Source organism: Abramis brama, assembly GCF_963993115.1.
Source record: "Abramis brama genome assembly, chromosome: 22".
NCBI classification, from domain to species: Eukaryota; Metazoa; Chordata; class Actinopteri; order Cypriniformes; family Leuciscidae; genus Abramis; species Abramis brama.
This window is the reverse complement of record NC_139984.1, coordinates 27,862,306-27,876,059: the sequence shown is the minus strand read 5'-3', so window position 1 is coordinate 27,876,059 and position 13,754 is coordinate 27,862,306. Positions and strand designations below refer to the sequence as shown.

General features: G+C 43.7%; 1 protein-coding gene and 1 long non-coding RNA gene across 11 annotated transcripts in view; one reads left to right on the top strand and one right to left on the bottom strand.

Moving 5' to 3' along the window:
* The window catches only part of LOC311072891, a 45,119-nt gene that overhangs the window by 30,864 nt on the left and 501 nt on the right, over positions 1–13,754 (bottom strand). The window contains exon 1 of one of the 6 annotated variants that reach the window (XR_014604075.1): positions 10,385–10,620. The exons of 3 other annotated variants lie outside the window; for them this stretch is intronic. This is a non-coding gene — a long non-coding RNA (uncharacterized lncRNA). Of the gene's footprint in view, positions 1–10,384; positions 10,621–13,754 lie in introns of those variants that run through there. 2 more of the 6 variants (XR_014604076.1, XR_014604077.1) reach the window with 2 other exon arrangements.
* Positions 9,992–13,754, top strand: part of LOC311072880 (caspase-8-like) — a 36,475-nt gene continuing 32,712 nt past the window's right edge. For 2 of the 5 annotated variants that reach the window (XM_084098228.1, XM_084098226.1), the window contains exons 1-2: positions 9,995–10,201; positions 10,646–12,129. In XM_084098228.1, coding sequence (XP_083954354.1) covers positions 11,834–12,129 — 296 coding nt within the window. In that variant the 5' untranslated portion in view covers positions 9,995–10,201; positions 10,646–11,833. Of the gene's footprint in view, positions 10,202–10,645; positions 12,130–13,754 lie in introns of all 5 variants that reach the window. The other 3 variants (XM_084098225.1, XM_084098224.1, XM_084098227.1) reach the window with 3 other exon arrangements.

Genomic DNA, 13,754 nt, shown 5'->3' with positions numbered 1-13,754 from the left:
TCGCCCGAGGGACTGGTTTATATCTCTCGATCTAAAAGACGCGTACTTTCAGATCCAGATAATACCCCGTCACAGGCCATTCTTGAGATTCGCCTTCGACGGTCAGGTATATCAGTACACCGTCCTGCCTTTCGGCCTGTCGCTGGCACCCCGTACATTTACGAAGTGCATGGACACGGCTCTCGCTCCCCTGAGGGGTCGGGGAATGCGAATTCTGAACTACTTGGACAATTGGCTAATTCTAGCACAGTCAGAGGCCGAACTCATCGCCCACAGAACAGTGCTTCTAAGCCACCTGGACAGCCTGGGGCTCACGGTCAACTGGACCAAGAGCTCATTAGTGCCCAGTCAATCAACCTCTTTTCTGGGTTTGGATCTGGACACTGTGGCAATGACGGCCCGCCTGTCGACACAGCGCGCGCGCTGCATTCGACGCCTGGCCGCGTCTTTCCAGCCGGGCAGCACCGCACCTCTCAAGACATTTCAGAGGATGCTGGGTTGTATGGCTTCAGCTGCAGCAGTGCTTCAGCTGGGTCTGTTACGTATGCGCCCGCTACAACGCTGGCTGAATGCCCGAGTGCCTCACAGAGCCTGGGCTTCCGGCGGCATTCGAATCAGAGTGACTCAGAGCTGCGTTTCAGCACTGAAGCCCTGGTTAGCGGCCGACTGGTACCAGCGGGGAGTGACAATGGGAGCCATCTCGCACCGCAAAGTTATCTCGACGGACGCTTCCACCTCAGGTTGGGGCGCTCTTTTCGAGGGCAAACCGGTCTTTGGCCTGTGGTCAGACCAGGAGAAATGCCTCCACATAAACTGTTTGGAGATGATAGCGGTCGAGAACGCGCTCAAGCGCTTCCTCCCATTTATACAGGATCACCATGTGCTAGTCCGCTCGGACAACATGTCAGTGGTATCCTATGTGAACCGACAGGGCGGCGTCAGATCCAGAAACCTGTGCAAGCTGACAGAACGCCTTCTCGTGTGGGCTCACCGCTCGTTGCGCTCGCTGAGAGCCGCGCACGTGCCGGGCCACCTGAATGTCGGTCCAGACAGACTGTCCAGAGACATCATTCCCCCGGGAGAATGGTCCCTGCACCCCCAGACAGTCCAGTTTCTCTGGCGCCTATTCGGCAGAGCGGAGGTCGATCTCTTTGCGTCAAGAGACAACGCTCACTGCCCGAAATTTTTCTCAAAAAGCGAGGATGCGCTGTCCCAGACATGGCCCAGCCTCCCGCTGTACGCTTTTCCCCCGATCAGTCCAGTTTCTCTGGCGCCTATTCGGCAGAGCGGAGGTCGATCTCTTTGCGTTAAGAGACAACGCTCACTGCCCGAAATTTTTCTCGAAAAGCGAGGATGCGCTGTCCCAGACATGGCCCAGCCTCCCGCTGTACGCTTTTCCCCCGATCTCCCTGTTACCACAGGTCGTTGCGAGGATCAGGGAAACGCACCACCCAGTGCTTCTTATAGCCCCGCGTTGGGAGAACCAAACCTGGTACCCAGAGCTGGTGAGGCTGTCGCACTCATCCCCATGGCCGATCCCCGTGAGAAAGGATCTCCTCTCTCAAGCCGGTGGGTCGATCTGGCATCCCCATCCAGAGCGATGGTCTCTGCATGCATGGGTAATCAACGGATACCCGTTGACCTGCCAGAAGGGGTCGTGAACACGATCACGCAGTCTAGAGCCCCCTCCACGAGACGGCTCTACGCGTCTAAGTGGTCGGTGTTTTCTAAATGGTGCGCTACTAAGAGCTTAGATCCACGTGCATGTGGGGTCCCACGGGTGCTCTCCTTCCTACAAGAGCTGTTGGACAAGGGCAGGTCCCTTTCCACGCTCAAAGTGTATGTGGCGGCTATTGCAGCGTTCGCTGAGACGACGCGCGGCCAGACATTAGGAAGGAACGAGCTTATTATCCGCTTCCTCAGAGGAGCCAGATGGATGAATCCCCCGCGGCCCCCCTCGGTTCCTATTTGGGATCTGTCCTTGGTCCTGGAGGCCCTGAAGGCTTTTCCCTTTGAACCGCTTGAATCTGTGGATTTAAAGTACCTGTCGCTCAAAACCGTTTTTCTGATAGCTCTGTCTTCAGTAAAACGCGTGGGGGATTTGCACGCGCTATCTGTTAGCCCTGCATGTCTTGAGTTCGGACCGAATGACTCGAAAGTCATTCTCAGACCGAGACACGGTTACATCCCCAAAGCGATTGGAACCCCTTTTAGGGCACAAATTATTTCCCTTTCGGCTCTGCCAGCATCCGATAATGGGGACAGTGATAACCTCCTATGCCCTGTCAGGGCGCTGAGAGTTTACATCACGCGCTCCGCCGCTTTCAGGCGTTCCGAGCAGCTCTTTGTTTCCTTCGGCGGGCGCACCAAGGGTCTCGCCGCCTCGAAACAGAGCCTGTCCAGGTGGATAGTGGACGCGATTGCAGCAGCTTATGCCTCCAAACACCTGCAGTGCCCTCTGGGTATCAGAGCCCACTCTACTTGAAGCATGGCCTCTTCGTGGGCATGGTCCAGTGGAATTTCTATCCACGATATTTGTATGGCGGCGGGCTGGGCCTCCCCATCGACATTCGTGAGGTTTTATAACCTGGAAGTTCCCGCCTTACAGGCTAAATTGCTGTCACTATAAGTGACATGTATGCTCTGCCCAGTCGCTCATGTGCAGACTACGTTCGCATGCTGACGATATTTCTGGCATGTTACTTAGGATAAAGTGTTTTATACTCAGACCGGCTGGTCCGCTCTGTTTCTCATTCCCCGTTACGCGCTGTTTACCGGTGCTGGCCCGCGCTGCTGGCCGCCCGTCTTCCACTCTGCTGCGCGGGGGGTTATTCTCTTCGTAAAAGACCGATGATGTCGCTCTTTTCTTCCCCTAATGTGTGCGTATGTACTGTGTGGGCTCGCGCTGCCGGCCCCACTGTTTTGCACTGATATATACTTATAGACCGGCGGCGCCGCTCTATTTTATACACTGAGTGAAGTGCTTTGTACTGTGTTGGCCCGTCTCTCCGACCGGCCACCTGTTCCAGCAGAATGTTTTCCCCGGTCTCCCTGGGTTTCAAGTGCTGGATGCTCGGCGCGCACGGCGTTGACAATGGGTTCCCGTAGCGTAAGCAACTTACGCAATACGAGAGAACCTCTCGTAAGAGAACGTACTCGGTTACCTAATGTAATCTCGGTTCTCTCTAGAAGAGGGAACGAGTATTGCGTAACCTGCCGTGTCGCGCCACGAGCTTTTGCGCTTCAGACTACGAAAACCAGATATTCAGCCTGTGAGCCTTCGTTATATACACTCTGGCCACACCCATCTTGACGGTTAGAAGGGTGTGGAGGGCGCGAAGCGCCCTCATTGGAGGCCACGTTTCACGAGGCTCACTGATAGGCTTAAGCAGTTGCTGCCGAGCAGCCAATGAGCACGCTTATACAGCCTGCCTTGGTCTGCCGGCTGCCGCACTGCGTTGACAATGAATACAAAATTAAGGATAATTTTTGGCTTCAGATCTCGAAGAAAGAAGACTTTCCCGTAGCGTAAGCAACTTACGCAATACTCGTTTCCTCTTCTAGAGAGAACCGAGGTTACATTAGGTAACCGAGTACGTTTTAATGGACGACGGCGAGGCGTGAACCGTCCGACGCGCATACTTTAATGTGTTTTAGAGTAAAAATCGTGAGGGTTTTTATTTATTAAGTCGAGCGCACTATTTAATATCTCCCGTATACAGGCGTTGCCAAGCAACGTGGCCACAGCGACCCGACCGCAGCAGTTGATCAGTGAGTTTGAGCCAGCGCAATCATTTAGAACTGTCATCAGGCAAATTGATGGGACGCCTTTCCTAGGTGTACATTATCACTTTTTAATGGACACCCTGCAGCCAATCAGAATCGAGTATTCACCCAGACCATGGTATAATAAATAATAAAGCTTTTCAGAGACAAAGGAGTTCAAGGAAAGCTAAGTTAAGTTAAGTTATCTCACCAGGAAAAAGAATCAGATGTGTACTTTAATGGATGATGATGACAATGTGGAGATGATTAAGAGCAAGCTGGTACCAGATTTCAAACAGTTTCTTAGAGAGTTTTGTGACATAAATGCTTCTGTCAAAGAGTTGCTAATTCAACTAGAGTCTGAGGAAGAAGTTAATAAGGATCAACTGGATTGGTTCGAACCTAAGGTAGAGGCTTTCATTACATTTACAAATGAAGTGGATTTGTGGATTGACAAGGCTCTGCAACGTAAAAAGGAGGCAGTGAAGGTTAGTGAAGAAGTTGGCCCTGGAGACAGTATATCTGTAACATCTTCTAGGAGCTCCCGTAGGTTTAAAGCAGATGATGCACGCTCTGTTACTTCAACAGTTTCCTCTGCACGACTAAAGGCAGAGCTGGAGAAAGCTGTTGAAGTAACAGAGCGTGCATCATCTGCTTTAAACCTACGGTAGCTCCTATAAGATGTTATATACTGTCTCCAGGGTCAACTTCTTCTAGGAGCTCCCGTAGGTTTAAAGCAGATGATGCACGCTCTGTTACTTCAACAACCATGTTGCTAGCATGATTTCATACATCGCTAGCATGCTTCTACATAGATAGAGGGTGAACGTATGTTAAATACACAGTAGGAGCTAATGTTTGGAAGTTTTGAACCCCTCAATCACAGTCTGTGGGACGGAATCGTGACGTTTTTAATTAAAGTTTTTAAAAGTAGGCTAGGCCTATCTGTGCACCGTGCAACACTATTTTGGATAGTAGATATTTGCCTGGTCAACATTCCTGAATGCGAGACCTGAGCACACCCTGTCAACAAACACGTCTTTATAGACCTTATTCACAGCAGCGCAATCTTTGATTTTTAATGTGAATGATAGCGAGACTGTGAGGGACAAACATCTCTTCAGTCAGTGGGTTGTACTTTTATTCGTAGAAACACTGCAAAAATATATTTCAAAGAGATTTCAGTAGACAAGAAAAAAAACTCCAGACAACATGAGCGGTGGAAACAAACATCAAACATCAAAATGTCATTTATTAACATGTATTCGTGTCAAAATGCCATCGAAACATCTTTTCCTATTCTATTTCGCCTGGAAACACACAATGGACCCACACACAATCGTGGAAACACTCTAGATTTACTTATCAGTAAGGGTCTAAACATTTCATCGATTGTTATTAAGGATGTAGCACTGTCTGATCATTTCTGTATTTTCTTTGATATATTGATCTCTCCTGCCACTGAAGTTAGATCTGTGTCTGTCAAGAAGAGATGCTTAAATGAGAACACTAGTGTACTATTTATGAAGGCTATATCATTAACACCAAGCATTTCTGCAGACTCTGTTGATTTTCTCCTTGATTCCTTTAACTCAAAAGTTAAAACTGTAATTGATGATATTGCTCCTGTGAAAGTCAGGAAGAAGAGTGGCAGACAAAAAGCACCTTGGAGAAACTCAACAGCAGTGCAAAATATTAAAAGACAATGCAGAAAAGCAGAACGAATATGGCGGAAGACAAAACTTGTAGTCCATTATAACATCTACAAAGACAGCCTACATGCTTTTAATATGGAACTAGGCAAAGCTAGACAGACTTTCTTCTCAAATATTATAAACAGTAATTTAAACAACACACGCACTCTTTTTGCTACTGTAGAGAGACTGACAAACCCCCCAAACCAGATTCCCAGTGAAATGCTCTCAGACAACAAGTGCAGTGAGTTTGCTTCTTTCTTCTCTGAGAAAATCAATAATATCAGAAAGGTGATCAGCACATCCTTGAGTTGCACTGGGGTCAGACAGATCATCAAACCACCTGAGAAAGTTGTTACTATGTCTGACTTCAAAGAAATTGATGGCACAATTTTGGAAGAAACCGTACAGCACCTTAAAACATCAACCTGTGCTCTTGACACTCTTCCCACATCATTTTTCAAAAGTGTGTTAAACAGTTTAGAAGCAGATCTTCTAGAAGTGGTAAATGCTTCACTTCTCTCTGGGAGTTTTCCAAACTCCCTGAAAACTGCAGTTGTCAAGCCCCTCCTGAAAAAGAACAATCTGGATAAGACCGTATTAAGCAACTATAGGCCGATCTCAAATCTTCCTTTCATAGGCAAGATCATTGAAAAAGTTGTCTTCAATCAGCTGAACAAATTGTTATGCGCGAATGGATACTTTGACAATTTTCAATCTGGTTTCCGACCACATCACAGCACAGAGACAGTGCTCATAAAGATAATAAACGATATTCGCTTAAATACTGATTCAGATTCAAATTATCAGTGCTCGTACTACTCGACCTCAGTGCTGCATTTGACACTGTCGATCATAACATACTTCTTGACAGGCTGGAAAACTGGGTGGGGCTTTCTGGGATAGTCCTAAAATGGTTCAGGTCATACTTAGATGGGAGAGGTTATTATGTGAGTATAGGAGACCATAAGTCTGAGTGGACATCCATGACATGCGGAGTCCCTCAAGGCTCAATTCTTGCGCCACTCCTGTTCAACCTGTATATGCTCCCAATGAGCCAAATAATGAGAAAGAACCAAATTGCTTACCACAGCTATGCAGACGACACACAGATCTACTTAGCCCTATCGCCTAACGATTACAGCCCCATTGACTCCCTGTGCCAATGCATTGACGAAGTCAACAGTTGGATGTGTCAAAACTTTCTTCAGTTAAACAAAGACAAAACTGAAGTTATTGCATTTGGAAACAAAGATGAAGTTCTCAAGGTGAACGCATACCTTCACTCTAGGGGTCAAACAACTAAAAATCAAGTCAGGAATCTTGGTGTGACACTAGAGTCAGACCTTAGTTTCAGTAGTCATGTCAAAGCAATAACTAAATCAGCATACTATCATCTAAAAAATATTGCAAGAATTAGATACTTTGTTTCCAGACAAGACTTAGAGAAACTTGTTCATGCTTTCATCACCAGCAGGGTGGATTATTGTAATGGACTCCTCACTGGCCTTCCCAAAAAGACCATAAGACAGTTGCAGCTCATACAGAACGCTGCCGCCAGGATTCTGAGCAGAACCAGAAAATATGAACATATCACACCAGTCCTCAGGTCTTTACACTGGCTCCCAGTTAAATTTAGGATTGATTTTAAAGTATTATTACTGGTATATAAATCATTCAATGGCCTAGGACCTCAATACATTGCAGATATGCTCACTGAATATAAACCCAACAGATCACTCAGATCACTAGGATCATATCAGCTAGAAATACCAAGGGTTCACTCTAAGCATGGTGAGTCCGCTTTTAGCTATTATGCCAGCCGCAGCTGGAACCAGCTTCCAGAGGAGATCAGACGTGCTCCTACAGTAGTCACATTCAAATCCAGACTCAAAACACATCTGTTTAGCTATGCATTTAATGAATGAGCACTGTGCCAATGTTCGTCCGACTGTTTGTACTGTACTGTATTTTATTTTTATTTTTCTAAACTGTTTTAATTATTCTTATTTCTTTTTATTATTTTAATTTCTTCTATGTAAAGCACTGTGAATTGCCACTGTGTATGAAATGTGCTATATAAATAAACTTGCCTTGCCTTGCCTTGGAAACGCTTCCAACACGCTTGCGTGTCGCGTGAAAAATAGGCATCGGTTCTATTTCTAGCATGCACGCGTTTTCCGCGCGTCTCGAGCTGCGCCACGTCACGCAGGCAGTGTGCTAGCTCTAACCTGGGAGCTGAAATAATAACGGACACGCCACGCAGCCAGTGTGTCGCCGGCCTTACAAATCTGGAACGCGGTCATTCTTAAAAGTATCGATAGGCTACTAATAAATTTAGGAATCGTGACGTTTTTAATTTCCGAGAAAAGCGATACTTTTGAAGTAGGCTAGGCCTATCTGTGCACCGTGCAACACTATTTTGGATAGTAGATATTTGCCTGGTCAACATTCCTGAATGCGAGACCTGAGCACACCCTGTCAACAAACACGTCTTTATAGACCTTATTCACAGCAGCGCAATCTTTGATTTTTAATGTGAATGATAGCGAGACTGTGAGGGACAAACATCTCTTCAGTCAGTGGGTTGTACTTTTATTCGTAGAAACACTGCAAAAAATATCTTTCAAAGAGATTTCAGTAGACTCCAGACAACATGAGCGGTGGAAAATTGTAAAGGGTTCAATACGGTTATCCGGACCACACGTGACCGTTATCCGAATAACCGTACCCAATGTTTTCTTAAAAAAGCAGAAAGTTTTCTGTGAAGGGTAGGCTATGTTTAGGGGTAGGGTTAGTGTTGCGCATATGTTAAAAAAAAAATCAGAAATAGGTGTGGTCCGGATAACCGTAAGTGATGTAGCTGCTAGGAGATTTATAGCCTGCCCTACAGCTTTTTGTAGCATTGAAAACACGGTATATGTCTATCATGGCGCTGCTCTGAATAAGGTCTATCAAAAACAAACAGCCGCATGTTTTTCTACAAACTAATTTATTATTAGTTTGTAGAAAACAATTTGATTTTAAAAAAAAATTATGAATTTATTAAACATTGCTGTATAGCCAGGTATAGTATAGGACTTTGGCAGTTACTAACGTAACCTCGGTTCTCTCTAGAGAGGGAACGAGTGTTGCGTAAGTTTAGCTTACGCTACGGGAATACTGAAGCAAAAAATTATCCTTTAATTTTCAGAATGTAAAACGCATTTGCTGCAGCAGGCAGACCTAGGCGAGACAGCTCGCACGCCTATTGGCTGCTCTGCGGCAACTGCTGCAACCTATCAGTGCGTCTTGGCATGACTCAATGGGAAGCCTCCCCGCTGTAGTCATAGCCCGCCAAAAAGGGGTGCGGCTAGCCTATAAAACCCCCTCGCACAGGTTGCACAAGTGATTTCATAACATACATAATTGTTCATACAGAACAGAAAAGCAGAATCCTGGGGAATTTAAAAACTGACTTCAAGGTGATCTTACTAAAAAGGGTAGAATTTTTGAAATCTGAACTGCCTTGTAGCATGACTTCTTTTAACATCCTATGGTCTATGGTTTTCAACTAAAACACTGTGCCTTACTATATTATGACACAGGTTCAGATAACAGCTTTTAGCTGACATTGAATGAGAGAGACTGAGGCATTCAGGGCTGGTACACTGCTGGTCTCATAAACTTCTAAAATCAAACTTTATCTACCATCTTTAACTCTATCCCAGCGTAAGGCATCTTTGCCAGAATTTACATGTATTTTCAAACAACCATATTTTACATTTGTCTTTTGCCCACATCAGGGAATTTAGACATTACATTACAAATTTCCACCCAGATTTTGTCTCTGGCCGTTTCAGCACAGCACTCACCAGATTCAGATAAACAAATTGTTTCAGCCAATCACAAGCTTATCTTTTGAAAGCAAAACATCAGCTCCTAGTTCTTTCATGGTCAACATTCCTCCACCTTCAAGACACTAACAAGCTGTTTGTTCAATCAGATGCCTTTCTACACATTTTACATTTAGCAACTGTTAATCCAGTAATACTGCTTCTGCTTATTTGATCAATTCACTTATAAAAAATATTATTATAGATCTTTCCTTCAAAAGGATTCCCTTAAGACTTCAATCTTTTGACCTTGTTTTTATCTCTTATTCTTTCTTAGACGAAAACTTTGATATTGTCATTTAAACACTGATCTACTTTCAAACCCACATTAATACCAGAAATTTCTGTTACTTTCACATTTTCTCACCTTCTGAGTGGCCATTTACAATTATGGGCTAAATGGCCCTGCTGACCACAATTAAAACACTCTCTGTCATCTGGTGGGTTCATGTGCCAGGGTAGTAAAGTTTTCACATATGGAAAGATCCTGCTGTGATACATTCCTATTGAGTCTGGGGTAAGGGAGTTTGTGATTGAATCATAAAAAGCCCTCTGAGCTTGTTTGTCTGTGTGTGTGTGTGTGTGTGTGTGTGTGTGTGTGCTGACAAAACAGATTACAGTATTCCTTTGTGTAAACCGGAAACAAAACACAGGAATGACACGAGGCGTAGGCTTGGCACGATAGTCGGTGTTACCAGTGTTACACGGTGTTCAGTCGCAACACCGGTTTCATCACTTGCCCACCGCAGCACCGCAAAACATTTCTTTTAAAGCAATTACGCAGTATTCGTATTTTCTGTCACCAGTTGACTAGCGTTGTATGATCACGCTCAACCATTCAAGCGCGACAAAACAAGAGACCGCGCTGTAAGTATTGCCTATTACACACACACACACACACGGAAAAGACGCGCGTCAGTATCGAGTTCTCTTTTCGGCCTTGAACAAAACATGATTGGCAAAACAAATTATGCCAAAATGTCTGTTTTGTCGAGTGTCATTAATGTTAATCAAAGAACAAAGGTAAGAGAGTAAATTAGGCCTACTCACTCAGACCCGGCGCCAGGAGGATTAGTATACCGGTCAATCAAACTCAATACGAATGATGAATTGACGCCATGTAAAAAAAAATATTACATCACTCTAACACCCCTCACCCCCACGATGAAACCGGTAAAACCGGTGTTGTCACAAGTCGATTAACCGGTGGGAGAATATTATCACCGTCACATCTCTAGCGTAGTCCATATTTTCTCTCTCTCTTTCTTCACCTCTCTTACCCTCTCCCTCTCTCTCTCTCATTCTACTCAGGGTACAAAAACAGTGAATCACCCAGAAGGGAAAGCATTATCTTTTTGGGATTTGGTGCAAGAATATTTGCAGAGAGAAACTGATCCGTGAGCTGGACGCTGTCAGGTAATTCATTCTTCAACTCTGAAATGTATTTAAATACTGTGTTTTTGGATTGAGGCTCCATAATACTTAGAAAAATAGCATCATAATATCATCTTCAAAATTTCGAGATGGGTCTGCGGACTGCAAGAGGGGTGTAAAAGGAAGTGGGCTTAACTTGAAGTTGTCCAAATCACAAAGAACCAGACAGTATCAAATTGTATTTCTAATAGATTAGAATATTACAAGTACAATGATACTGTTTGATGATTATGTGTTCTCGGTGATCTTGTTAACCTACAGGGGGATCTTTGCTGATTGTTGTTACTATCACATTTTGGAACTTTTTATGATGTGGTGTTAATTATGTACTTTCAATGAGCTTAATTGTTTACAGATGGAGCTCTGTTGATTGGTCATGTGTTTATTTTAAAAGAGATGAATTTTAACATTTGTATATTCCTGATTAAGGTCGTGTATGATAGTGTGCGGGAGCTCTTTATCTACTGATACAACCTACTTAATTGGTCTTGTTATCCTACGCACCTATACAGGTATGTGCACTGGCTGAATTAATATCAATTTTATTCTTATCTTTCACATCTACTGCAGTCAGATTCACCCGTGTTCACTCTGAAGGAATCACTCATATGACCTGTGCACTTGTAATGACACATCAAGGATGTTAAGAGGCTAAAAGCAGGTTTGAAACCGGAGTTCTCCTTTAAGTGAGATTTTGCTTAAAACAAGCTAAATGATCTGCCAATGGAGTAAGAAAAATAATCTTGTTTCTGTTTGAATTCATATATTTTTTTACCCAATTAGCTGATAATTTTGCTTTTTTTTAAAAGCAAAATCTCACTTAATTTAGATTTATTTTTTTTGTCCAGAAAACAAGACATAATATCGTATGGCATTTTACTACTTTAGTAAATGCATCTTATTTTTTGATTGGACTGGAAACAAGACAAAAATACTTAGTAAGAAAAGCATTTTTTGCTGTGTAACATTTCTCTTTGGTGACTTTAAATGAAACGTTGACATATCAGATTTACGCAAACACCAACTGCACTGTCCCACAGCAGAGCTTGTTTCTGTGAGCAGGAGATGGAGTTTCAGCAGGAGCTGTTACGAGTTCAGGATTCTCTCACTGCCGATGAGCTGCAGGACATGGTGTTCCTGTGCTCAGATCTCATCGCTGCCAAAGACCTCAGCACTGTGAGCTCAGGCACACAACTCTTCCTTCTTCTGGAGAGCCGTGACCTGCTGTCGTCGGAGGATCCATCGCTGCTTCTGGAGCTGCTCAGGATCATGAAACGCAACAGCCTGATCCGCAATCTGCACTTTGATGCTTTCATTCAAACCGACTTCACAACATTTCGTCAGCGTATCTCCCCGTACAGGTGAGGATGCATGTGGCTGTTTGTTTTTGATAGACCTTATTCAGAGCAGCGCCATGATAGACATGTGTTTTCAATGCTACAAAAAGCTATAGGCTATAAATCTCCTAGCAGCTACATCACTTACGGTTATCCGGACCACACCTATTTCTGATTTTTTTTTAAACATAAGCGCAACACTAATCCTACCCGTAAACCTACCCTTCACAGAAAACTTTCTGCTTTTTTAATAAAACATTGGGTACGGTTATTCGGATAACGTTCACAACTGCGGTCACGCCATCTGTGCTCTGAGAAGCGCGGTCGTGCCATCTACAATTAAAAACATATTGGGCGTCTACACTCAATGTGTATGCGCTTGGTGTCGGCAGACTTTTAAAAAAATATTAATAATAAAATCTGTTTTCTACAAACTCCACCAGATTCTTGTTCTACATCTCACAGACTACCACTGTGGTGATTCTCATGTTGTTTTACTGTTTTATTATTTAATAATTAACTGCCAGTCATATACTGTATACCTGGCATATTACAAACTCCACCAGATTCTTGTTCTACATCTCACAGACTACCACTGTGGTGATTTTCATGTTGTTTATGAATTTATTAAATATTGCTGTATAGTCAGGTATACAGTATAGGACTTTGACAGTTAATTATTAAATAAAACAGTAAAACAACATGAAAATCACCACAGTCGTAGTCTGTGAGATGTAGAACAAGAATCGGGTGGAGTTTGCAGAAAACAATTTGATTTAAAAAATGTATGAATTTATTAAATATTGCTGTATAGTAAGGTATACAGTATAGGACTTTGACAGTTAATTATTAAATAAAGCAGTAAAACAACATGAAAATCACCACAGTGGTAGTCTGTGAGATGTAGAACAAGAATCTGGTGGAGTTTGCAGAAAACAATTTGATTTTATTATGAATATTTTTTTAAAAGTCTGCCGACACCAAGCGCATATACATTGAGCTTACCACGCAACCTCGTGTAGACGCGCAATATGTTTTTAACATAGACTGTTAAAAAATGCACGGACCGGTGCACAGATAGGCCTAGCCTACTTCAAAAGTATCGCTTTTCTCGGAAATTAAAAACGTCACGATTCCTAAATGTATTAGTAGCCTATCGATACTTTTAAGAATGACCGCGTTCCAGATTTGTAAGGCCGGCGACACACTGGCTGCGTGACGTGGCGCAGCTCGAGACGCGCGGAAAACGCGTGCATGCTAGAAGCACGCTCTCTTACTTCAACAGCTTTCTCCAGCTCTGCCTTTAGTCGTGCAGAGGAAACTGTTGAAGTAACAGAGCGTGCGTCATCTGCTTTAAACCTAACGTTACGGGAGCTGCAGAAGATGTCACAGATACTGTCTCCAGGGCCAACTTCTTCACTAACCGTCACTGCCTCCTTTTTACGTTGCAGAGCCTTGTCAATCCACAAATCCACTTCATTTGTAAATGTAATGAAAGCCTCTACCTTAGGTTCGAACCAATCCAGTTGATCCTTATTAACTTCTTCCTCAGACTCTAGTTGAATTAGCAACTCTTTGACAGAAGCATTTATGTCACAAAACTCTCTAAGAAACTGTTTGAAATCTGGTACCAGCTTGCTCTTAATCAT